This window comes from Etheostoma cragini, chromosome 17 (genome assembly GCF_013103735.1).
Source record: "Etheostoma cragini isolate CJK2018 chromosome 17, CSU_Ecrag_1.0, whole genome shotgun sequence".
In the NCBI taxonomy this organism is placed as follows: Eukaryota; Metazoa; Chordata; class Actinopteri; order Perciformes; family Percidae; genus Etheostoma; species Etheostoma cragini.
In genome coordinates this window covers 25,009,719-25,037,424 of record NC_048423.1, presented here as the reverse complement: position 1 = coordinate 25,037,424, position 27,706 = coordinate 25,009,719, and the positions used below count along the sequence as shown (strand labels likewise).

General features: G+C 40.5%; 1 protein-coding gene across 1 annotated transcript in view; it reads left to right on the top strand.

Moving 5' to 3' along the window:
* Window positions 1–27,706, top strand: part of gbf1 (golgi brefeldin A resistant guanine nucleotide exchange factor 1) — an 83,917-nt gene that overhangs the window by 21,510 nt on the left and 34,701 nt on the right. Inside the window, exons 4-7 of the mRNA XM_034898553.1 lie at window positions 18,512–18,643; window positions 25,356–25,474; window positions 26,864–26,972; window positions 27,452–27,512. Of these exons, the coding sequence (XP_034754444.1) occupies window positions 18,512–18,643; window positions 25,356–25,474; window positions 26,864–26,972; window positions 27,452–27,512 (421 nt within the window). The remainder of the gene's footprint in view (window positions 1–18,511; window positions 18,644–25,355; window positions 25,475–26,863; window positions 26,973–27,451; window positions 27,513–27,706) is intronic.

Here is a 27,706-nt window from a genome sequence, read left to right as displayed (position 1 = left end):
TCTGGCCCACTGCGTTTTCACAGCTTTGGACATCACAGAGAGCTGGTTTAGACAACAGCTAATTCATCTGGGTTATAGAAAACTGAGGTTGAAGGATTCTGGTTATAATATGAACAGTTTTTGCTTGGTACGTGTTCAGATCAAAGAAGATTATTACTTTTAAATTAAGAAATACGTTTTTGTATGTGCAGGGAATTAATTCTCACTCACCAAGAAGTTATTTAGAAATACATGTTTTTATTAGCCTAAATTAATAAGTTTCCGTAATGGTCCCATCCTTGATTATTGAAAAGATAAAGTCTTACCTTAATGCTGATTAATATGAACGAAGCTTTGTTTATGGTAAGATACTGGTCACAAGAGGGGAATACAAAGTTTTGCCTTAATGACAAGAGAAATCCAGAATTGCCAACAGTTGACCCACCCTCTCTCGCCCCAAATCTTTTGGTATAAAATGGCATCGTTTGGGCAGGTAGCTAGCTCTAATGTTACCTTTGGGTACATCGTCACAGATAGGCCTACCTAAAATTACTTGAGAGACATTTTTAAGAGCATTGCATACATCCCGGTAACAGTGTAAGTGTGTTTTGACCTGCTGAACGTTTCTGCCTTTGTCAGGTGTTTTTTCTGGCGTTTGCATCTGGCGTTAGCCTCTGTATGGTCTGGCCATAATTTCCTTTTCTTCGTCACTCAATGTTGACAACAAGGTCCCAGACAACTTGGATTCTCCTTCTAAAAAGTGACCACTTAAATTGTCTAACTGGGAGTATATGATCATTGGGTGGCGGAAACCTCATCAAAATATGATTAAGGAGGGAACTATTGCCGACTTTAAAAATGATGTTCTCAACATCATTACACATTATTCCCCTTAGTTTGCTCAATTTAGTTTTTGAAAATAGAGTAAATAATTTGTACTGAAAAGTTGTCAAGCATACAATAAACAACAAAACCAACATACTGTACACTCAACAGAAACTCCATACATGACAACATTTTGACAGTAAATGTAAGTAAAACTGCCTTACGGGAGGAGTAAAGTAACGTTAATCTGGGTAATGTTATAATATGAAGAAGTGTTTGCAAACACATGGTGCATGGCTTTGGTGTAGATAATTTAAATGTCTGGTGATGTCAAGCATGAACTTGTGCTAATGATTATTTTGGGTCTTTGCAAGAGTTGTGCAGATACAATGACATAGCCTTACTTCTTCTTAAAAAACAATATTGTAAATATGATGAATGTGTACAAATGTTTGCTTTTTCTCTAAATATACCCACAGTTTCCCCAGGTGGTAATAACGTAGTAAATAGCAGTTGGAGGTATTTAGTCCTAGATTTGTCCATTGGACTTCATAATCCCTGTGTGAGACGAGCACCACCCTCAGCTATGCCTGCTCCTAGTCTGACCCGCGCCTGAATGTACAAGGCAGCTAGCAGCCATCCCAGCTATGCACTGTGCAGATATGTCTATGTTGATTTTTAACTGTGAAAATAAATGATAAACTGGCAAGAGCTGAGCAGGTTATGAGTGGGGAAATTTTACAAAATTTACAACCTGAAAGGAATTGGGATTTGCGGCTGCGGGGCGTCTTCTGGGTCGACAAAGCAGGGGGTGAGACGCAGAGGTCAAGAGAGAACAAACTTGTGAACTAGTGGGCAGCAATGTTGAAGTCAAGTATAGGTCAAACTAATCCCGGGCTCAAAGCATATATGACTCCAAACTCAACACCACAGATGTATTAGTCTGGGCTTTCAACTGTGTGTGCTCTGAGAAAACAGGTTACACAAGTGTAACTTTTGTACTTTGTTTGCTGATTGACTAGTATTTGGACTGAACATAACATAGTAACCACATTGAACAACATACTGTACATATGAATGTATTTCCCATAGAAAAAATATATATATATTTTTTTACAATCAATATTATATATTTAAACACACTAATTTTCCCTTTTGCACTATAGATAGGTTGTTGTAAAGGAGAGTAGTGCAGAAACACTTGAATCAGCTTTATTTTGGCCAATACTGATCCATGAGCTCATTTTCAGGTTCACACTTGTATTTTGTGTTTCTAGTTAAAGCCCAGTGTGCTCTGATTGGTCGGCATTGATGTCTGTACCGGCGTATATAGCTGGATTTTATATCGTGAAAAATCAAGATAGGCTAATAAAGGCTTATAAACCTCAAACTACACAACCAGGCATGTTTCAGCAGGAATGTGATCATGAATGAGGGAGAAGGAAGAATGGCGCTACATGTATCAGTGTATGTAGTGGTAACACTGCAGCAGCATGCCTAGAGCAGATGACCATGTGAAGAAATCCGTCACGGATTGAAGTCCATTTAGCTGAGAGTAGAAAAAAACTGTTGGAGGGGGAACAGTCTAAAACATTTGGCCCAACAGATTTCTTTTAACAATGTTTACCTCATTATTTGAAGCCTTTACCACATTTTATAGTAACCTCCAACATTGTAACATACATGAAAGAAATGAAGGAAAAGCATAATAAGTTTACTTCAAATTATATAAGGATTAGCCATAATACTAATCTTTAGGATTGGTTTGGGATCATCTTAAAGTATTGCTTTTCAGTGATTGTGTATGGGACAAGGAGGGTGGCCATTACCCTGAAATAATAACTTAAATTTTATAGCACCTTTCGAAAGTTACTAAGTGTTCTAGAGTAAAAACAAAAAAATAATGGGTGTCATATGCTTGAACACGTGTGTTTGCATGATTTTCCCCCCGGGTAGCATGTATGTATTAAATAAGGGAACCCAAAATAGGACCCTGGGGGATCCCACAAAACAAAGGAGCACAACAAGAGGTCACATCTCCAAGCATAAGAACCTGTTGGGCGGATGAGGAATGAAGCATTGTAGAGCCACATCACTGATGCCAGCGTTGACGGCTGACGTTGTGGTCCGCTGTGTCAAATTAAAATGGTGTGTGTTGGTGGCAAACAGCAGACCGTCTGTTCCTGCAGACCAACATCTGATCACCTTTTAGGTACTGTAACTAATGACATTACCATCAGCTGTGATTGTGCACCTCACTGTCATGTGGATCCTTGACTTCCTGACAGGCAGTCCCCAGGTAGTTGGGGTGGGCGACGTACCTCTTTTACCCTCATCATCAATACCAGAGCTTTTATGCATCTAACATTTTGGTTTTCTTTACAAAGAGTATTACTGCACTACAGTGCTAACATCACCCTTTTTTGTTGAATGTGTTTGGTTATACGATATTGTGACTATTTCCCAACATTGTACTGCCTGTGAACCCCTTATATACAACTGTGAAAGGCAAATTCAGTAGATCATACATTACGTTTACTTGCACACCAATATTCCACTAGTATTCCTAATATGACAATATTCAGAATTTGATACATTTCATGTTAAAAGCATATTCAGTTTGGATAGTCTGCAAATGGCCTTTTTTCTGAATTTAGCATTTTTTGATAAAGTGTGACATGCTGGTATTATTTGGGTTTCAGAGTGCATGTAAACATAGTCAGTTATTTAGTAGAAAAGTCTCTTGTCGGTCATTTCTGAAGGTGTGGTTATAGTATGTATATGGTATACATTTATCCTACATCCTTCTACTGTTCACAGAGAAGTTGTGTTTAGCCATACAGACGGTATCTGTCACTTACACACACAGACACAGTACCCATGCCATTTTCTTTAAAGGTGACAAAAGAGATAACCAATTGTTTTTCTGTTTATCCGAGGTGACATGGCCAGTGGCGCAAGGGGGCGAGGAGGCCCTGTGTTGCCATAGCTAAATATACATCCCTGACAGCTCCATAATAGGTTCCAGGAAGTTCAGTCGAAAATAAAAACAAAGCAACATTTCTAGCTGATTGGCTTTGAAAGGCCGTTTTTCCTTGCTGAATGGGAAAAATGTGGACTTCAGCATTCCATGGCCGTGATGCCAGTCGGATTGGATAGGCGCAGCCTTGCGTGTGCAGAACGAGCTTGGTGTGAGGGAGACACATTGCACTGCAGAAACCAACTTTATGGGAAAGAACTTGTCTAAATGTTTGAAACAGCTAACAGCAAACAAAAATAACAGGGATATTTTGAGCTTTGTGTATTTGTCAGTTTTCGTGTTATACTTTTATTTTGAACTTTGCAGAAGCCCTAATCACAACACAGTGTACTTTTCAGACAGATATTATATTGACACTGGCACTTTCTTTTTTGTGGTTTAAGACATTTAAGAGTGTGAGGCCCACCATTTTGTGGTTTGGAGCTAATTCTTGTAAACGCTGTAGTGTATGCCAAAATGGGAAACCGTATACCGTTATCTTTTCACTTCAATGTTTTTTTATTAAATGCCAACATTTTGGCATTTCCAGATGTTGTGCACTGTAATGCCTTTTTATGAAAGGGCAATGCTTGTAGCAGGGATGACACCAAGTTTCCCTTTTTTTTTTTTACTCACGTGATGTGGCAAGCTAAAGTCAAATGAGACAAATGAAGGCCCATTAAAGCCTGCTGTACACTGTACATTTGTGCTCTTCAACATTCTTTTGTAAGAGCAAACCACAAGACAATGTGTATACAAACACCTACCCCTCTGTCACTTTCAGGACAAAATTGTCATGAATTCATAAAGATAATGCACTCTCTGGATCCCATCCCATTTGCTCAGCTGTCTGACATTACCACACAGTATCTTTGAGGAGCCACTTACTGCAGCATGGTTTAGAATTACTGCACTCCTGGCAAACAGTCTCAGTATTAGACTCCAACACCCCTTTAGCAAATTATGTTTGTATTCCATTTTTTTCTCTTTTCCCTCTCAAGTTTGGCTAAATTATGTGCTGAGAGATGTTTTATGACAAACAGCAAGCCCTAGGGAAGTGCACTTTATACATCAGTGAAAGTGAGCTGCCATGTGAACAGCAGTGAAGTGGCTCATTTTTTTCCTCCTTCAACCACTCAGCTCTCTCCTCGAGTTGACACGCTGAGAAAACAAGGAAACTGGGATCTTGCAGAAAAGCAGGCTGCAGTGTTGGAAATCTTGTGTGAAAGTGATATTGCACTTTCATTAGAATTGTTTAATTATTGTGAATAGCTTATTAATTTGTATATGGATGTACAAATGACAAAAAACAAAATGTTTCTAATGCTGTTTCTGCCGTGGCCAACATGCAGGCCCACAGGGGAGTCATTTATGACATTTGTCGCCTTGGTCTGCTAAGCCAGCCCGAGACATCTCCAACTACTCTGAGCGGGGCAATTCAGTGGCCCAGTGGGGATAAACCTGATAGGCTTTTATGTTACCCCGCCATGGAGCCTGTGTGGCATCACTCGTTGGAAATGTCCCCTGTAAGCCTCTGTTGTTCAAAAGTCACCATGTGTTTCCATGGATAGGGCAGCCTGTTGCATGTGGAGAGCTTACACGCACAAGGCTAAAGAAAACTGGGCCCTAGTTTAACAAATCAGTGGAACGTGAGCTGCATAGTTCCTCTAAATATATTTATAAAGATATCTTAATAAATCATTTCAAATACATATTTGCCTTGATTAACTAGTGACATGACATATGAGACAAAGCTGAATGTAATTGTTCTCTACTGCTTATTTACTTATGTTTTTTTTCTTTTACGTAGTTTAATAGATTTTAAAATCATTATGTGCTCCAGTTTATAACATTCCCACAGCTGCTTGCTACATTGTAATTCATATACATTTTTATTCTTATTGTAAAGTGCTGTTTGTAGAGGACCAAGAACTTGGCGCTGGTCTCACTAAGTGGACCCTGAGGCTTTTTAGCTCCGATTTTAGTTTATTTGGGTTTTAGCCCAGCTATAGAAAGCACAGGGTGCGGAGCTATATGTGCTTTTTATTTGTGTGTGTTCTCTGGACTAGCTAAACCGCATGTAGTCCTGGAGATGGATCACCAGCAAGGCTTTTTCTTTAGCATGCAAAACCTACTCTGTAATGCACGTTTGCTTTGTTGGGAACTGGTTAACTAGCTGCTGGCGAGGGGAACACACACTGCTCTGTTGTCTCCTCAAACCACCCAACCCCTCAGCCCAGGGTAAACTGAAACAGCCAAGATTAGTATTAATCCCTCTTAATGCTGTGGCTCATAATATAGTCATTAGGTGACTTGAGACTAAGCCATCCTACCTAACTGCTGCGATTTATTAAACGCACACAGAGGATTTGCTGTCAATGCTGGGTGGTTATAAAGCGCATCATGTCTAAATACAGTGGTATCAGCCTATTAATACTTATGAGATGTGCTGTGGCTTCATTCAAATGAGGGGTTTGCACACTGAGGCCGGGATGGGCTCTCCACTGAATCCTCCTTTCCTGCATGGTTTTGAAATTCCTCTGCTTATTCTACAAGCACCTCACGTATTGTCAGTAACAAGGGATGCATTGATATTGAAATATTGGCCGATAACTGATATTAACATTGTGTTAACCCTTGTGTTGTCTTCCTGTCAACCACGAAAGAAAGTTGTTTTTGTCAACACTATTACGGGTTTTTTTCTGACATTTTTTGTCACTTTTTCAATGTTGTGGGTGCTTTTTTTCCTGTTTCTTCCAAATGTATTTAATCATTTTAATGTTGACATTTTCAGCTTATTTCCAAGGCCCATTTTTTTTGTCATGACAAAAATGAAAAGGGGTCAAATTTGACCCGAGGACAGCATGAGGGTTAAGCCCAATAACCGATTTTTACAGATGTTGATTTGATCTGTATAAAACATGTTTTTATGACAATCCAATTTTGTACATACTATAAAACATGTAAACAAAGTAATGTCCTTTTTTATTGCAAAACATTTGGAAAAGCCCATAAATTATAGATTTACTAAGATATAGGGCAACCATGAAAAACAAACGGTGTCTTTTACAACTGTATTTTAATGATCATTTTAATTTGTTAAAGGCACAGTCAGCGCCGGCTAAAAATGACTTGTTAAGCTTGTTAACATCTGATATTTCTTCTCCGTCGCTCTTTGTTTATTAAAAGATTAAGAAACAAAACGTTGGGTAAAAGATTTTTTAGCTCTAGTTAAGATATCCTGTTATTTGCGTATCAGCATCCAAAATGGAACTGGCTGCTGAGACCCTCACTTATCAGTAGTCCAGTTTTGGGGATGCTGTGCCCATCGTGGCCTCATCTTGTGGTTCTTTGCAGACGGGAGTTAAACAAGACATCATCGTCTGCAGCCTTTAGCCCATTCACTTCAACGTTGAAAGGTTTTTTATTTAGAGATAAATCATTGCTGCTGTCATACTGAGGTGCTACTTGCCCATCTTTGGCCTTCCTTTTGGCTTGACCAAATCTGGCCATTCCTCTCAGATTTCAGTCATTGACGATCTGTTTTGCCCACACAATTGTACAATTTGTATATTTCACAATGGGATGTAAACTCAAGACCCCTTAGTGCACAGAGGTTTCAGGAGTCTAGCTGTTTCTGACATACTGGAACTAGCACTTCTGGCACCAGCACGTCATTGCATGTTTAAAGATCACTCATCTTGGCCACTCTGTTGAGTCAAACTGTAACTGAACCTCTTGACCCTGGCTACATGCTGTATAGATTTAATTGCAGCCATTTGCCAATGGCAAATTGTGCTAAAATCAAGGATAATAAATAAAGTTGGAATTACACATCTCAATATTCTGGCATAAAAAATAAATATTAAGTTAAATATCAAGAATATAACCAGTGTCAGTGTCCTTGGTTTGTTGAGTGGATTCAGATCAAATTGTATTGAATGGAGAGTCAACTACATAGCCTGGATGTAAAAAGCAGCTCTTTGACTAAATCTAAAAACCCACTTAATGTAAATAGTGCATTATGGTAGTGCAGTGTTTCCTGTGAACCCTACCCGTTCAATGGCATTTTTTAAACGCTACATCAATTTGTTCACAGTGGCCGTGTGTAGTACCCTTAGTGTAGTTGTAGTGTGAGCCTCTGGGCTGTGTTGCGTTGTGTCCTGTGTGAACACAGTAGACTCGCCCTGTACAGTACAGTGCATGGTTTCTGGAATCTCTCCTACCCCATGGGAATGCCATTAGTGGGGAGCTGAAGGAGTGCAGCAGGTGAAACAAATAGGGACCAAAACTCCCCACTCCTTCACACACCCTCACACGCCTCAGCTTCTTCTCTCTGCTTGCTGCTTTGCCTCAGTCTTTTTTATCTCACCCCACATCTGACGTTTTCTTGCCTTCTTTCTCTCATCAGCTCCTGTCTGTCCTCATTCAGTTTTTCCTCGATGCCATTTAGTAGCCTAGCTGTGGAAATTTTGGGCTGGACCACAGCAAAGCAGTCAGCCCTATAAGAGCATATGTCGAGCGTTTGAATTTCCCAATTGGCTGTAACTCTTTTAAAATGAATAGGCACAAACGGTCTTCAATTAAGCTTCTTTTTGGCTATTATGTGTTGCAGTATTTTCTGAAACACCAGGGCGCATGCAGACTAAACATACTATAAAGAAGCAAGAAGTCAACAAGTGTTACCTAATGTCGGGGACTGAAACCCCCTACACGACCATTATCTTCCGAACCGAATGACTCAAATGCTTGTGCTGCCCTCTGGTGCTTTGAAACGGACAGTACAGGCTACAAAAGCGCGTCACTGACCGTGAGGCTAGCTAGCATTGCACTTGCCAGCAGGTAATGTTAGCCTACTGTTAGCTCGTAGCTAACGTGTGGCTGTATTTCACAGGAAAGGATTCCAACGTCGGGACGTACAACGGTCTGCAGCTAAAAACACATTTTTTTAAACACAATGGCCACTGTTGGGAAGAAACAACACCAACCGGGCTTATTGGTGCAATCAATTGCACCTCATATGCTCATGATGCATTCAAGTTCACCGCGAATATCAAGCTGATGCAAAATACTCTTCTGCGATCTAGTGGTTTTTCTTTTTGACGCTTAACCGCAGTTGACTAGTGAAATAAGTTAAGATTATTACTATTATTATTTTTGTCACCGACTTTTGTTATGTTCCCTTTTTTATAGTATCAATTCAGATACCGTTTAGACACTGGCACTGTTTTAAAAAGATTGTTTTAGCAGCTGTAAAAAAAAAAAAAAGATTGTTCAAAAAAATATAACCAAACAAACAATCTTGACACAATACCCATGTGTCTCCGTGTTCGACTTCAGAGATGGGTTGATTTTTATTTTCTATGTCCAATTTTTTGCTTAACTTGTCAATGCATTCTCTAATCTTGGCAAGTTCTACCTTTCGTTGTTTTACTACCTCACCATATTTCTCTGGCACTTTATCCCTTATTCTTGCACTTGTGGATGGCGGTCCTCATCAAGAGCGGTGTGAAATCCAGTCCGAGTCCGAGCATGTGCACTGGTTTATCCTGCCGACTGGATGCCATCTGTAGCTTAACCCTACACCGTACCCAACCTCAAGCCCTTCAAAGCCCATTACCCACAACTGTGTTCTCCCTCCTTCCCTTCCGCCTCCTGCTTTCCCTGTTTTGTCCTCGTCCCCCTTTTTTCCCCCCCGCCCAACATCTTAACCAAGACACATGCTGACATTGGCAAGGGTACATGTTTAAAGGATGGGATGGAAATTGTGCGTCTTGCTCTCCACTGTTTGTTTTTCTGGAAATAGAGGTGATAATACGAGGCTGCCTCGTCTGAAGGGCATATCGCTGTGACACTACAAGCAAACACATGCATCAATATGAAATGGAAGGATTTGGATTAGATGTCTGCATTTATGGCGAGGCAGGTCATTCAAAGAAATGTTTAAAGAGTGGATATTTTTTCAGCTCCATTAAAGTAAATGATATTTAACCATGAAAGATAAAGTCATGTGGGACTGTTATTTTAAACAAATGATTTCATGGTGAATCGCTTCTTTGAGCTCAAAGTGCTACAAAGTAGTTCCCTTCAGTACATCACACATTTATAGAGAAATGTCATGTGCGCTCCCTCAGGTTTGAATTCAGCGTGATAACACATCCGTTATTTATAAGTACACTGAGCGTAAAGTATGTCCATCCATCACTGAGGGGACAGCAGGCTGTGGAACACATTAAGTGGACGTTGGGCCCCGGCCAGCTCACTGCCAGAATAATGTGGCCTCTGTGCAAAGTATGCAGCATAGAAAATACATTTTATGTACAGGATAACAGGTGCAAAGCAGCACAGAGGCTGGCAGGCTCTGGCCTAGGCAAGGTTTGGGGATGAAGTCATACTGTTTTACTGCACCTACTTTTTTTTTTTACTTGTTCTGCTTTTTGACGCAAAACACAATGCTGCCCAAATAAATCATCTTTGAAAATAATAAAGCCTTTCTGAAAATTTCAGATTTTATTGGAGCCCTTTAGCGATCCAAGGTCTGCATTAATTAAGAGGCTTACTCCGCTGACAGGAAGGGGGCAACATCCAATCTAGTAATCAGTTTCAGCAGAAACAAAATCAGCTCACTAATTAGTTTGCCACCATCAACCTGATACCTCCAAGCAGCTGCTGTTAGCATGAGCTTTGTGGTAATATGGCATCCTGGGCAGACTGAATCAAATAGAAGCTCCACACTGTTCAGCCGACTGCCATGGCTCTAGCTCTTCTGAGCCAAGATAATTCCTCAACAAAAACACACAAGCAAAGAGCTCAGATCATTAATCACTGCGGAGACCAGACTCACTACGAGGTGGCCAGAACTAGCTATCCATCATGAGTCACCACAGTCCCTTTAACTGTGATAAGTGCATAGTGTTACCATCCATGTTACATCCATGTTTACAGGACTGTCATGACTCAGGACAGCTACTGTAGTCAGCTAACATTTCCTATGTACCACTTTAGACTATACCTTGATTTGCAGATAATTTGACATTTAGTGGTTAAAATGAAAGGGATTTTAGCGCTGGGTGAGGATGACCATAAAGTTGCAGTACATTATACATGCACATGATTCATCAGAATCAACAAATACTAATAGCATCTGTTCATTAGGTCTGCCCTACCTGATAAATGTCTTTTAAACTCCACACGTCATGTTTTTAAGCTTTCTGTAAGGAATTGTATTCTCTCTCTATCATTAGGGTTATTTTCTCAGACTTGGGAAAGCTTCTTTAGATCCACAGAAGTCATTACACAATTGTTTTTACAGGATTAAGAGTAATCCCATGATTTGTAAACTGACCTTTTTTTGTGAAAACGCCGTGATTTGATTTATCGCCCAGCCCTACATACAGTACCATGGATGTGGTATAAAAAGGACAATTGTGTGATACAATCAGATTTAAAAAAAAATGGTTGATTTGAAATTAAAGGAAGCCCTTATTAAATTTAAAGTGCCACAACATTGTACTTGTTGCCTGCATTCCTTAACTCAAGCCCTAACACCTTGGCTGTTATACCTCTGTTGCACTCCCACACAGACACTCTCTAATCCCTCATAAAAAAGGGGAGCCACGTGTCTTCCCAGTAGCAGGACCTCCAGTTTGTCTTAATGATCAGCATGAAGGCCAAAGGGCAATGTGAACGGAGCCTTTTAGGTCAGAGGCTGCAACCAGCACTGTGTGATTGTATGGTTTTCAGAGGTGTCATCATTAATAGCAGGGTCTCCGATCTCGGCTGCATAGAGGACTGCTAATGGGGGGAGTTGTGTGACTTTCTAAGGTTTTTGTAAAATCTCGTAGAGTGATATTCATTGGATTGAACAAGGTTTTTGTACAGGATTGGTCAGTAAAGTTATTATTCAGTAGTGACTAGGTGATGCAGTCCAATCCGTTGCCCCACCTGCTGCTGTTTCAGCATTAAAGGGTGATTGTAGAATTATTGGTTGCATCTTTTAACTGTGTAATTGTCTTTTACCATTTTGTGTCATGTTAATATAGGCATTGGTGTTATATTGATTCACTCTAGGAAACAACCAGGAAATAAGTCAGGGGAAATGCAATGCCACCAAGCCATAGCCTAGCAACGTGTAGTTCTATTTTACAAGAGGTGATGTCAGGCTACGACGTACAATCCAGCGTAGGTGTGTGTCTTCACGTACCTACATACGTAGCAACACAGTAGAAGTACACAGAAGTATAAAACAGCCTTAACAGTTGAAACACCTCTAAAACAAACACACTTGTGTTTCTCACTGTACTTTAGCTTCATTAAATGAATAAAAACATTGCACTCTGTAGATTTCAGAAAATGTAATGTACTACTAGTATTGCAAAAAAACCTCATGACATATATGACAAACATATGCTGGTTTAGTAAAAAATACAATATACTTAGTAGACTAAAGTTCTCTGAATTGATCTTACCATCTTCAATTATCATTGTGTTTTCACTAAAATAATAATATCATATAAAATAAATAGCAACTGTTAAATTTGTTACTTTTCTGAAGAAGCAATATGAAGACATCTTTTGATTGACTTAGTGATTGATTAGATTTAGGAGCTTATAAGTGCGTGTAAGACTATTGGTTCTCTGCTTCTTCACCAATTCAGTGACAGTGTTCTTGTAAATAAAAATGCAAACTATATTCCTTGTAGCCCTGTAGGAAATGCTCCCGTGCAGTAGCCATTACAGCCATCCTCCCAAGCCTTTTAGAAAGTTTTAATTTCTCTGGGGCTTTCAAATTGCCTGTTTAGGTTGTGCAGAGGCATTGTTCCAAGCATCTACAAAATACCACTGTGGCCCAACGAAAGGACCATATGGAGCAGCGTAGCATTGTTTCATCCTAATTGCCCTCTTCTACAAGTGTCAATTTCATTCAGGAGAATACAGGGACCAAGGGCAGAAAAGAAGAATGAATGAGACAAGGGTGGGGGCCGAGGGCTAAGGAGAGCTGACATTCATCAAACTTCTCCCGACAGATGGATAAGAATACTGTCGTGCAAGACTCTGTTCAGCAGACGAACAGCAGAATTCTCCCTGGATTTCATTTAGCCTTGCTGGTCTTGTTAAAGCGTTGCCTCCATCCTCAGCATTGCAACCAAGGACCCTGACTCTTAATTTTAGCCGCTGAAGAGGTCCAGATCAATAACCATCAGTGTTTGGTTTTGGACCGCTGCGTCGGTCAAAGGGGGGATTCACCCCTCCCTCATCCACTACTCCCCTTACTCTGCCTCGGTAGCCCCTTCATAGAAGATGTCATTTAGTTTTGTACATTTTCACTGAAAGCTTGTCAACTGGGGGTCAGTGTCAAGGTTGACATTTGTGTGCATGAGCCGTGCACGCAGGTGTATGCTGCAGTGTTGTCTCAGCAATGTAACAGCCAGGCAAGGTTGTTTCTTCGCGGATACCTTCTGCTGCTGTGTCCACATAGATGCATTGATTTTATACATGTCCGGCTACGTAAGAACCACTGTTGACTATCTATCTATTATTATTATTATTATTATTATTATTATTGGTAGTCTTTCACAAAAAAAGATCTACAGTGCTGTTTTATTTTTACTGTCCACAAATCCCCAATGCTTTTTCTACATCTCAACTCAACAAAAAAAGAAACGAAACGACGATATATAATATTCGTTGATAGTTGATTACTAAAACAAATCCACATTAGACTCAACACAGTGAAGGCATTCTTCTTGTATGCACTACTGTAGTGTAGCTACAATCTAGAATAATAAAGATGACTTTGACAGTTTTCTGTTTTGATCTATTATATCGATTGTGTGTGATGAGGGTCTTTAATACAAGGTGTAATGGTCAGTTAGCAGAATCAGAATAGTTTTTTTTGGCCAAGTGAGTTTTCAAACACACAAGGAATTTGTTTTGGTGTTGTTGCACGGCACACGTTCTCTACATAGAATATTTAACAATATAAGTATAGATATACACAACATAAGTATATGTACACAGTATGTATTAAATATTAAATTAAAAAAATAAAGATAGAAATAAAAAGCCCATTACTGCAGAAAGAGTACTGTGGCATGTAGAGCCAGAGGTGGAGTGTGGAGAGACTCAGGGTGGGGTCCGGGCCTTGTTAAATGGCTGGTGGCAGACTGGAAACAACTGTTGATGTGGTCCTGATGGACCTCAGCCTCCTGCCAGAGGGGAGGGGGTGGGAGGAATCAGCCACGATCTTTCCAGCACGCTTCTGAGTCCTTGTGGCGTGTAAAGGTCCTGGAGTGGTGGAAGATTGCAGCCAATCACCTTCTCTGAATGCCTCTTCCTTATTCAACCTTAATCTTCTGAATTTGGCTGCAAACCAGGCTTTGTTGTTGTAAGTCACCCTGGTGCATGTTGGAACACAGCAGTCCTCACAGAAGCTAATGCATGACGCCTCGTCCTCTGTGTACTCACCAAGACTGTTGGTAGCCCTCCTGAACACATCCCAGTCAGTAGAGTCCAAACATGTCTGGAGATCCTCCACAGCCACACTGGTCCCCTTCTTTGAAGTCCTCAATACAAATTTGCTGGGCTTGATTTCTAGTACTAGGCCAAGAACACCACTCTGTAAACATTTAGTCATTTATAGCCTGATATGCACTATGTCACTAGCTGCAGCTGTGTGAGAAATTTCAATTCAAACGGACTTACGGTGTGGGGGCGAAGCCTTAATTACAGCACCACCATTTGGCATATTGGGTTGATATTTCAATAGAAGCAAACGGACACCATTTCCAGTTATTCCCCCAAGTTTCATGTTTCTAGCTCATTCCAGCATACTGGAACACCACTCAGTTTTAACCCGGTATTCTGTTCCAGCTCAGCTACAAACACAAAAACACCGAACCCGGTGACATGTTTTCTTGTATTTCATGATCTGATGATGATTCATGATAAAGGTCCAACGCATCATCCAGTAGGAACTCATTTGAAGCACAGGCCTACCAGTGTAAAACATGTGCCAAGTTGGACTGGCAGATTCAGTTCTTTATGTGATTTTAACGAATCAACAACAAATTAGTTGGCTAAGCCAGCGGCTGCAGCGTTAGTATGTCTTTGTGAATAGCTTCCACTGCCTATAGCTCCCCTATACTTTGAACAAAATGACTGTCAGTCCTTCCATCATACGCACAAACCGCACACACTGAAGCAGTAGTTTGGAAAATTGGCTTTTTGTTTATATAGCATCAGACACCGAGAAGTCCTCGGCTTGTTTACGCTCAGCCGATATGACTTGCAATCACACTCCAGCTAAATATAAAATGCAAATAATCAGATGTTAAGATCACAAAACTCAAAATATCTCTCTTAGAAATGAATCTCTTTTTTTAGGGGCACAGTGAATAACATTAATTACCATTACTTTTTATATTAATACACATTCAAAAACTATACATTGTTTTGAGCGGCAGCCACACAGGTGCATATAAATATTTTTTTCTCCCAAATTATGCAAAGAATAAGCTAGCAATGTAGAGCCAAGATTTTGTGTTACACTACTTTCAGATTTGACGTGCATATATGCTTTGCAACATTCTTGTACCATTTGGACAACATTCAGTGTTTTCATTGTTTAACTTGCTTTTGTCAGACAAGGAAGTTACTCCGTGGCAATGTAATGTAAATGTAACACTCCTCTGTTTCTGCTGTTCCGCCATTAAAAGAGCTTGTTTTGTTTCTAGTGCTCAGCTCCTCTACACTGGGACTCTGCGGAGCAGGCCTGTTTGTACAACTCTTAACATGGCTTTAAATGCCCTGCAAAGATCTTTGGAGGCCCCACATTGAAATATGTGTATGTTCCAAATTGAGATGGTCTGGTTAGGTATGGATATTGTTTGTGTTTCATTTCTTCATCTTTCCTGTGAAGTTGTTCTTGTCCTGTTGTCTGGACAATAAGGTGCATCTGCAGCTCAGACTCCTCTCCTGCCGTTGCTCCCTGGGTTCTAAGCCTTTTCTGCTCCAGTGCCAATAGATGTGCATGTATTAAAGATGGCTACTGTTTTGCAGTGAGCCGGCCTCATCCCGGGGTGGTCTCCTAGGGGCAAAGGTTCACCCCCGCATCTCCTCTCTCTCGTTGCCGGGGTCATTTGGAGAGGTAATCCACACATGGCTGGATACTCTCACCACAGCTCCAAGCAGAAAGATGGACATCCAGCATGGTAGAGCTAGATAGGATTAGGCTCACGGTGAATCGTAATGGGCTCATTTTACAAACCTCTGTTGTTTTACTAAATAAGCTGAACTCAAGTTGGACTTGTTTGCGCTCTTATATCAGGCAAAGCCAGCCCCTAGATGGCAACATGCACGCCTGGTTGAGCCAGTTTAATCCTGCAGTTTTTTTTTTTTTTGGGGGGGTCAATGTCAGCCAGAAGTTAACCTGGTTATAGAATGATTGCCTCACCACGGCTGCAACCGTCGTTATTTATTTCACTTCACTCCACAAGCCCCGGAGATTGAGTTGAAGTACAGAGCCTGTATTTAGACTTTATATAAGATGATTGGTGGCGGCCACCGACAGCCCGCTCCAGTCAGCCCCGTGTTCACCGATGGCCGGCTGGATCAATACAACACAATTGAGTTTTCCAATCTGTGGTCTTTGGGAACGCAGCCATAGCACTTACAGGGTGATCGCCCCTGATGAAGTCTTTATCAGGATCTATTGACAGATTCATTTGAGCAGCCTCCTTCCACCCTTACTACACTGTAAAGTACTGGGATACAAAACCTCTCTTTACAAAGTTTTCTGGCAGCTGACAGACAGCCACAGAAGTTAACCCCAATTTTTATTTTACTTAATTTCTGAGTATATGTTTTTTATTTGATCTTTGATGGGGAAAAGTATTTATTTTTGTGCAGTTGTTGCTAAATTTACACCCTGTGTCACCTCTCACCCTTTAAACCAAAACGGCTCCAAGCTTTATCGTAAAAAAGCTATAATAATAGTGTAATCGTAATAGCTAAAATAAAACACTGGATGAAAAAACATTGAGTAAAGCAGCAAGCGAGAGGTAAGCTTTTGAAAGCAAGGCCTAAAAGTGACCTGGCGGCCGATGAAGGGACTGTGCAAATTTCCAAACTATTTCATATTTGATTTCTAAACAGGCTGCAGGGGTATTGGATATCACACGCTGGTGCACGGCGGTCACATGCACACTTTTGGAAATTGGTTGGACACTCAGAAGCTTTTGATGTCCAAGTAGTTTTTTTCTTGTCTGGAGTGAAGCTGCTCTTAAGAAAGCCATAATCCTCGTGGTATTGCTGTGGCAAGCACTCCTCTGGCACAGCGTTTCACAGCGGCATGCGTGACTCCACTAATTTCCCCCTTGTTGTTTTACCTGTTTTGTATTTTTGCTTCCCCTGCTGAACCCCCTTTCTCTCCGAATTCTCCAGAGAAAGAGAGAGACTGTTAAAGTCGGGGTGGATTGGCCAAAGGTGTTTTCCCAGAGTGGAGCTCCCTTCTCTCGCACTGCAGCTGGATTTGATTAACTGTAGGATTCATTTGGTCTGGCTCATTAACACTCATGTTGATGATCTTGGTTTGCTTCTGATAGATGATATTTTACTGTGGTCAATTATCTAATGGCACATCAATTCATTTTTTTGTAAATATATATAACTATTGTTATATATAAAACTATTATATATAATTATTTACAACTTTTAGAAGACAGAGGCCCCCTGTTTTTTTAGTTTTGTACTGTAAACCGTTCCAACCCATTACTCTTAACAAGAGTTAAGCCACACTAGCAACTCTGTGGGATTGTACTGTCAGGCAGAAGGGATGTTTAAAAAGAGCAAAGATACAATTAAATTGTTCTAAACCAAAGTGAAGGGCAAATTTAACTTTTGACCTGTAAATGGGCAGGATAAAAAGTTAAGGGATCACCAGCGTTACTACAGATCATGCTGTGGGAACTTTAATGTAATGAAGAGTTTTCGAGACTCTGAAATGTCAACGTCATAGTGGCGCTAGAGGACAAGTCAGGGGATCATGGTTTACAATAATAACAGTGGCAGATTTGCCACTTGAAAGTTATCATAACTTTTGGAACAGTTGACCTTTAATTTCAGACAGAAGGAGACCCCAGCAAGCTTCTCATGTTTCACCTGTGACTGTTGACTTTGGCAGCTGAAATGGCCCCTCGCGCGAGCAGATCTTGTCAGCTGTAGCACGTAACTACGTTTTTTTTTAGCTTAAGGTTAGCTGTTTCCCCTTGCTTCCAGTTTTTATATTCTACTCATCTTTATATTGAAAATCCTACAAAAATTGTAATCTTGACGTAGGGTCTGGCGGTAATACTGTATACCGCGGGGTCTTAAAAATAACAACGCTATCAGTTTCAATAAAAATGCAATTCATTTTTCAACTCTGCCAATGAGATTATGTTGAGTTCCAGACTGGGAGAATTAACACTACCTTAACAGTGTGAGATCTGCGCTCAGCGAGCGCCCTTCTAGTTTTTTGTGTTTTCTTGAGAATTGTATCATCAAGTCAAACTTTTTCAAACTGTATATTTTGTAATGAGTGACAGTCACAGCACAATTGGTTAACAAGAACATTGATTGGTCTAAAGTCTTATTCCCATGACTGCGTGTTGTGCGCTTACATGAGCGACTGTCTTTCTCCCTCTTCAGATCTGTCAGATGTTGAACCCAACGTTTTTCTGAGGCCCTTCCTAGAAGTTGTCCGCTCTGAGGACACCACTGGACCAATCACCGGCATTGCCCTCACTTCTGTCAACAAGTTCCTTTCCTATGGCCTCATAGGTAAGCCATCTTGTGTCTGATCTTTTTTATACCCTAAAAGCATACCGACATCTACTATATGTTTTCAAAGGCACATGGCCCTGCAACATATTTAAATGTGGATTAGTTGATGAATTGCTTGCACTACTAGTTTAGACTCTTAACTTTTATGAATATGTATCAATTAAAAGCTTGAGACACTTGCAGAATTTATTAAGTAACAGCAGGAAAAATGAACATGATTTAGCCTAAACTTGATTGCTGTCCACACTAAATGAAAATGATGAATTTAATCAAACACCAACATGTTATTTGAACGTGCAGGCTCTTGGGCTCTCCTGCATGTTGTTTTGTTGCCGCTGGTTGCACACATTTCTCCATCCATTCTGCTCGCTGTTGCGGCTTCCCCAGCAGGCCGAGCCGGGCTCCCTGCTTCGTCTGCCCGGGCCACTACCAGAATGTGTGACGGCTAGACGAACAAAAGGGGACATGCCGAATCTGTAGATGAGCCTTAACCCGTAGTCTACGGCTGTCTTCAGCTCTTTCCTTACTCGTAAAGCACCATGAAGTTGAAATCCGATCAGAAAGCCCATGAATCATCTTGGCACTCTCGAAAGTGTGTATGAGTTTTTTGTTAGGAAGCTATGTCTAGGTCAGTGCTGTTGCTCATCGTCAGATCAGTCGAGGAATGCCAGGAATGGTTTATTCTCATCATCCATTCAGAATGAGAATAAACTAGAACGTTTTAATATTGCTTGTTATAATACTGTTAGTCTATAACAGGGAACTTAAATGTAATATAAAAAACATAATCTTGGGTAAAACAACCTGATATGATGCAACTCAGTTGAATGTCATCCAGTAATCAGCATAGGTAGCACATAGTACAACATTTAGTTTTTAAAATACGGGAGTTTGTATTTATTTCGGGGGTTGTTAAACGATAGACAGCGCTGATGGTCATCTTAGCACACATATAACCATAACCATACTACATCCAAGGCAGCATGCTAGCTGCCTTTATGCTATCCAATAGGTCAATGGTTTGGGCTACTACTTAGCCTGCAGACACCGCACAGATCGTTTCTAGAATCCAACATTCTACAACAGATTGAAGCTAGTTGAAGATAAATTGAAGACAATACTGCATTTGAGCCGGCATTTCCAGTCAATTCTTGTAAATGTCCATTAATTACCATCACTTCACATTAAGTCCCATCATTTCCATTAATTCAGATTAAAGTTTCCAAATTGGATATTTTCCAAAAATTCCCCAGCTTAACTTTCCATGGAATGTTTCTGGAAATTTACCGTAAAATGTCCGGCCCTTTGCAACCCTAGTCAGGACGGCCTGTCCTCATTAGTCTCATCGTGGAAGTATGGCCCAGTGCCTGCCAGTTGGTTTTGTTAAGTGTGAAATGAGCGTGCATCACCAGATGTTGGGCTGAATAGCAGAGGTTGAGTCAATGTTACATTGCTGTCATAACAGCTGCAGCCATTGCTAAACTAAATAAGAGCCTAAGCTTACAGAAACAAAGCACACTGTTAAAAGAGCTTTTGGGAATCTACCCCTTTTTTCTGGGTTCTTTTTTAAATAGTTTGAATTCTTTTCCTGTATTAACAATACGATTTTTAATGTTGGGATAGAAATGTTTGAAAATGGCTAATTGTCATGCATGTACATTTGCAAAGATTTTGTCTGTCCAGTATCTCTTCAGAAATCGCCTCACAAGTCATCCCGTGTCCCAGAGCTTCTGTCTGTCAATCCAGGCCTGACACCAGCTCCCTTAATCTTCCCCCACCCCCATCCCGACGCCATCCTACCACCACCAGCATTTCATCAGCATTGTTCTAAGGGGTGCACAATTGTGCCGATGCAGCACGCTTGCTCTCAAGGCAACAGCTCTCATTCTCTAGTTGTTGTAAAGATGGAGAAATTTGACCGTGGTTTCACAACTTTATTAACCCTGCCACATCTTAGTTTGGCGTTTGCTCCTCAAACGGTACAAAGTCTCCAGCCGCCTGTTAACACACTCGCCTCTCCTCTTGTTTGCCATGCATCCATTTTTCCCCCGGTGGTGTGGCTGGGTGAGGGCTGGGAGCATGTGATATTGAATGCCAGTTCAAAGACTATTGAAATCTGATCTGAAAAATGTGTCTGAGGCTCCCAGAGGAGACTGAAGACATCATTTCAGACTGTGTCTAATATTTAGATTTTTTAAGAGAATTGTACTGCACCAGTCATTTTAAGTCGTCTGTATTACTGAAGTATATTACATAACTGTTAAACAAAGGCAATTCATAGTGCTCAATTTTAAAACGTAATGTTTATTTTTTTAGGTGACCATTCTAATATAAAATTTTGTTCTTGCAGAATGTCAAATGCATAAGAGTTATGTGATTTAAAAATACATCCTAATCCTCTCTGACAATTTGTTAAGCTAAGTTTAATTTATCACAAAGAATAACTAACTATAGATGGATTGATTATACACTGTACAGTGATAATGCACTATGATATACTGTACTTTGGTAATTCAACTACATAATTTATTAATTTTATTAATTTATTGGCCATTCAGGCCACCCATCAAAAATATGGTACTGTTAGAAAGAACAAAGGTTTGGCTCTTTCTTTTCATTTGCATCAGTTTCAATAATTCCTAGTCAAAGCAAATCATGGAAGTCATTACATAATATCCTATAAATGATAAAAACATTGATTACAAACATGTAGACGGTAAAACCAAATCTGTTGATATACCTGAATAATGTACCAACTGTATTCATCAGTACATAGTTTTAGCTGAAATTGTAACTGAAGTCAGCATATATAAAAGTGACGTGGCATTCATGATAGCTGAGTTTGAAAGAGTGGTAAATGGACACCACTGATCTTGTCAAGTACTGCCATCTCCTGGCTTGGAAGAAAAACCAATACAAGTCGTCGAACTCTGTTAGGGGCTATCTCTTCTCTTCTGGATTCAGATTTTCTTAAACAATCTTTCTTAGCATGAGGTTCACCTGTGATACCTCTTCTTAAAATGTGTTTGTTTTATCTACTTGCAGTGAGAAAGTTGCTGCGGGGTGTGCATCTCTCAGCAGCTCTGAGGCCTCTACTTCATTGTAATTCTTGCTGAGTGATTCGTGGTTCCATTTGATGCTGCGTAAGCTTTCATCAAAGGAGGGAGTGTGTTGATGTTCAGGGTCAGTTTAGGTTTGTACACATTACACCCTCACCCCTCTCTAAGCCTGCAGTGAGGCAGTGGTGTTCCAGTTTATCCTGGGTGTTGGGTTGAAAATGATCCTCCCCTTCAGCACGTCACCTCAACGTTTTCCCGCTGGTATCTCTAATATGTCCCCTGCACCGTTTTTTCATTGTCTTGGGCCCAAGAGAAGGGGGAAGGAAATGGTCTCCCACACACACCCACTCATAGTTTGAGATAATTCCTCTCAATCTGTGGCCTGAGGTCTACTGGCGTGGAGGCAGCAGGAACTAAGCCTTGGTGCTGACAGATATCCAGATCTCTGCTCTGCCTTCTCTTTTCCCACTGCTCATCTCTCTTCCACTGTTTCTCCTTCGTTCTCCGTCTTTTCTCCTGCCCAGCAGAGTCAGCAAAGCCCCTCGCAGTGCTGCTCACAGCCCACAGAGGGCCCAGAGCGAGGCTCAGCTGAGGCTTAGGCTGCAGCCACTGCCAGAAGAGATGAGCTTAGAGTACAGCTGTAGCCTGCCTGGGATTTCAGTGTTGAATAAATTGTTATTCTTGAATTTATTTATACTGTTCATATATAAATAAAATAATAAAATGGCTGGTATAATAAAAGAAAGAAGTACATAATTAGGATGAGCTGCAACATGACATGTAGTTCAGGACGGATAGAGCAACGTGTTTCATTTAAAAAAAGAGGAGAAATTGTACAGATTTAAAGCAGAGAAAAGGTGTGAGCCTGAGAAAATAACCCGGTGATGTCGTCAGGGTCATCTTGGCCTTTTTTAAATCTTGCAGGTCCCTTAACTTATAGAAACACAAAACTGAACAGTACTTCTTTCATATAAAACAAAAGGTGAAGGTGATAATAATCCACAGGGTCTACATTGATAACCTTCCAGAGACAGTGACATGCCAAAAACAGTCTGAAAAGAGCACAGACAAGACATAATTATTACGAATAATTTAGACAATGCAGACAATTACATTTAGTTTGTCTTAGTGTTCCTGGAAACTGGTCTTAAACTATATGCAACTATGTTGAGATTAACTTAAAATGGAGTTAAATTCCTTGCAATAAAAAATCCCTGCAAAGGCACAAAGTAGTGATTGAAACTTCAATGTTGTCTTCTCCCTGGATTTCATTTGGGGAACCCATCACAACAATCACATTTTTTGCATTATCTTCGGAAAAGTAAATGCAAAAACAACAAAATTCTATAAATATAAATGCTTTCCATGCATTAACTGTTGTGCACACTGACAGGGGAGCTATAGACAAGCGCAGAGCAGCCTGGCTGAAAGGTGATCTTATGCTATTCAGAAGATGAACAGGTGAACAAACTCATTTTCTTCTCTGACGATGGAAAAAGCAGCAGACCCTTTGTGTGGTTTCTAAAGATGTATTGGCCCTTATACAGAGTGCAGCTCGAGTGCTTTTTGTGTGTTGCTCTCTTTAAAACCAGCCACTCTGCCCTTCTGCTTGCTCTCACTCACGCCATGCCATGTCTTTCATTATTGTGACCAGAGTTTGATATTACTTAAACTGCTTTATGTGGCAGCTGGTTCAAACCCCTATTGACTTTGCCGACATACCCTCAGGCACACACACACACTCATATTGAGCCTCTCCTTTCCTCAGTGTTATTTTAACAATGCTCCCCCTAACCCTCCCTTTGGATACCGCTTGTATAGACTGTGCCAAGAGAGGGATTAGTGTTTTATATCACTTCTGACATTCTGCTGGATCCCCCTGTGTCTCCAGATTCTCTGTCTGGACATTGAATGATTTCAGCACAACTTCCATGCTCGTTGTCGCCCTCGCCTCTGGAGGGATGTTGGCATTGCTCTGTCTCAACAGCCTCAACCACACATACACCAGTTCTCAGCCATTAACCAACTTCTGATTGATACACTGTCTGCACTCAAGGTCAACAGCTGCCAATTACCAACATGTCCCGAACATTTCCTTAGAAGTAACATTTATCATTTATTAAATGTCTACTACGCTCACACAGAAAGCTTCGGTATCACTTTAAACCCAGAGCTGCCCATCTCTTCATGTTGACAGGCTGCATTGTTGTTTAACTTAATCCTCATCTGCATCTCCCTTTCTCCATCTCTCTCTCCATCTTTCTGCTCCCCTCTCTTACCCCCTGTGCTTATTAGTTAATGAATTGCTGCTCCTAAGGGCGATGGGAAAGGAAAACAGGCTGGCTCCAGGCAGAGAGCTGGCCAGCCGGTCAGGTTTCAAAAACACTGGCTCCTGTTGCTCCGACAGCCAATTTGTCCCAGTCTGCCCCCGACAAAAGGCCACATCTGGTCATTAGATCCCAGGGTTAGAAGGCAACGTGGATAGGCCGTACCAGATTTGTTTAGTAATGTTTGTGTGTTGTGCAGTTGGAGCTGTGTTCTTGGTTGCTGAGTTTGACAATTTCAGCCTACATTTACATTACCTCTGGAACAGTGACTGGTTTGTATTTTTATTGTCATATCAGGCACAGGATGGGTTTAATTGCCCTAAGTACAAATTTCCATCCAGAAATTTCAAATAAATACTTGGAGTTGGTTTCTACCATACGCATCACAGGTAGGGCTAGCAGGGCTTAAAATACCACGTGGACGCCCTTCTGAGCTGCACAAACACAGGTGCAGGGAACTGTACAGGGCTGCCAACTGTCACACACTGGCACTTTTCACACGCTTCATGCCACACGTTCTTTTCTCACGCAGTGAAAAACAAATGTATTGGCAATTCTGGCAGGAAAACACATACAAGAAAGTGTTATGATGCAATCCACACACATTTTTATATAAATAAAATATTATAAAAATATATATAAAATATATATATATATATAAATAATTAACGCCATGTTTATTTTTTTAAATTACTATTTTGTCTAAAACCATTATTATTACCTTATAAACCATTAATAAGGTATTATAATCCTCAGTTGTAACATAATAGCCATCCAAATCATTTAAATCTAATATAAAATGTTATATGTGCAAATTTGAACTGTAATTATTGCATTACTAATAATTAGTCCATTTCATTCTCATTTAACAGTGAAATAACTAACAATTTACGTTTCATTAAATAAGTATTGGTTTACTATTCATCAGCGATGTTTAGTATAAAGTAAACCTCAATCTTAGTCTCGCTTTGCCAGACCTTCCTCCAAAGCATGCTGGAGGAAGGTCTGGCTAGTCCACACAGCGTTTGGGGATGGGAGGAAAACGTGCTCTTGTTCAGTGGCATTAGTTTAAACCAACCACAGTCATCTTGGCCGGGGCTGCCAGAGAAAACAGCTGCAAAATATAATAGTCTCTGGAAGGAACTTGTTTGGGTGGACCCTGTGAAGAACGTCAGGATATAGGTAACCTCAATCTAAACTGCCCTGAGTAACATGGCTTCCTTCAGTGCTCTTGTCTATTAACAGCTCTCATTATCAAGCTAACCGTGTGTGGATTTTCTGAGTCAGCCTTTGAGAGCTTTGTGTGTTCTTGTCTGTTTGCAGATGCCAACCATGAATCCGCAGCAGAAGCCATTGAGAACATGGCTGACGCTGTCACACACGCTAGATTTGTGGGAACAGACCCTGCCAGCGATGAAGTGGTCCTCATGAAAATTCTGCAGGTACATGTTAATTACTAGTAACCCCATGTTTACAAGTCGTAACTACAGTAGCCTTGCCCTGACCTGATGGAATCAACTAAAAGTATTCATGTGGACTCCATACCTGTAACAGTGAATCCAGCACAGCAGCCTTTTAACAACTGAAACCTTTGAGAAGCTCGGAGTTTTAATTTTGTTGAGACTATGAGACTGATATGCAGCAAAGGGCAGCAGACCCAAACCCAGGCCCACTGCGTTGAGGAGCAAACCCCTACACATGGGCGCCCACTCCACCAACTGAGCTATCTGGGCGCCCTGGAGTATAATTTAATATAATTAACACGCAGACTTATTGAGACTTTAGCTTATTCACCGTATCCCCCAGAGTTAGATAAGTCCATACATAGGGCTGGGCAATATGGTGAAAATCACATATCATTATATTTTTTACCAAATGCCTTGATATTGATATTGCAACAATATTGTATGGTTGACTGTTGGTGCTTTCACAAAATATTTGCACATCGGGTTTTTTGATAAATAACCATCAGTAATGTGGCTACAATGACTAAGTGGGTAAAGGCCAATAATAGAACAGTTAAAACAGTCTGGTAAGTTCTGAAAATTACATCACTTTACTGTAATGCAGCCTTTACCAGGAAAAGACAACAGTTATGCCATATTATGATATTACGACTTTCAAAATCTAAGAGGATATCTAGTCTCATATCAAGATATCGATAAATTGTCCAGCTCTATCCATAGATAGCCTTCTCATCTCCTGATGCACCCACCCCTAGCCTAGCTTACCACGGATCCTGCAGGCAACTGGTTCCAACTAGCCTACTTCTCCAAACAAGTGAATAAATAACGCCAACATGTTCCCACTTACATGTTGGGATTTGTTTGGTAAAAAAATAACAAGGTCACAGGAGACACAGCCGTATTCTAACAGCATAGAAACTGGCAACTATATTCTCAGAAGCTAAATATGTCAAATACATAAAAAGAGGTGGTGGTAATTTGTTCCTCCACCAGTCTTTCAGGAAAATATCACCTAGCGCGAGTTATGGGAACAGAATACTTAAGTTCACTATTCTGGTTTGATTTTTTCCCTTTTTGTTTATAGGAAGTCCCAGCATTTTCTTGGGAAGGGATCTACACATTTTTCAAACTCTTTTTTCTTTTTTTTATGTGTGTACCCAGTGTCAGTGCATGTGTCCTGTGGAGCATTGTGTTTTTTAAATGTATTTTTCTGTGCTGGATATTAAAAATATACATATAGTAGTATGCTTTCACTCAGCATTTCCCGTACAAGGAAGGATTGTTTCAATTTCCTCATCCTAACTAATGTTGGATAAACTTGATTGAATTGACTGTAGATTTCAGTCAAATGATAATGTGTTTCAGGTCCTTAGGACTCTGCTGCTGACCCCAGTCGGAGCCCACCTGACCAATGAGTCCGTCTGTGAGATCATGCAGTCCTGCTTCAGGATCTGCTTTGAGATGCGTCTAAGTGGTGAGTTGCAACAAACACTCTTCAGTCTCTATTTCTGATATAATAGTCAATTCTAGTAAAACTCAATAGCTGGTTTTAGATTGTTTTACGTCAGCTAGAAACACATCGACTTGTACTACAAAACATTCAAGGAACTTTTTTATGGTTTGTGTGCATACTTAAATATCTGAAACAACCTTCTCCATGTTTACACTCTCTGCCAGGGTTGGTACCTCTCTCGCGCCTGCTCTCTTAGCTCTACCTTGTTGTACCTAGCTAGTTAAGAGTTGAACAGAATAAACGTTATTGTTCCCAAGAGGAAATTTGTCTTGGGCATAGTGCTACAATCTGTTGTAACAGAAAAAAACGTCTAAAATCAACATAAAGTCAAAGAAGTTAGTTAGTTAGCCCTATTGTCTTTGTCTGGCCATTTCGATTGTACCTGCTTCTCTATTTAATTCTTTTTGGTTCTAATATCGGTTTCTCTTGTGTGTTTGCAGAGCTCCTCAGGAAATCAGCTGAACACACACTGGTTGACATGGTGCAGCTTTTGTTCTCTAGGTAAATGAAAAGGACTGTGTTTGTTAAGAGGGATTCCCTTCACCTGTCTGAGCTGCTACATTCTGTCCCCGTCTCCTGTCTAAGCTGCTACATTCTTACTCCGTCTCCTGTCTGACCTGCTACATTCTGTCCCCTTCACCTGTCTAAGCTGCTACATTCTGTCCCCTTCACCTGTCTAAGCTGCTACATTCTGT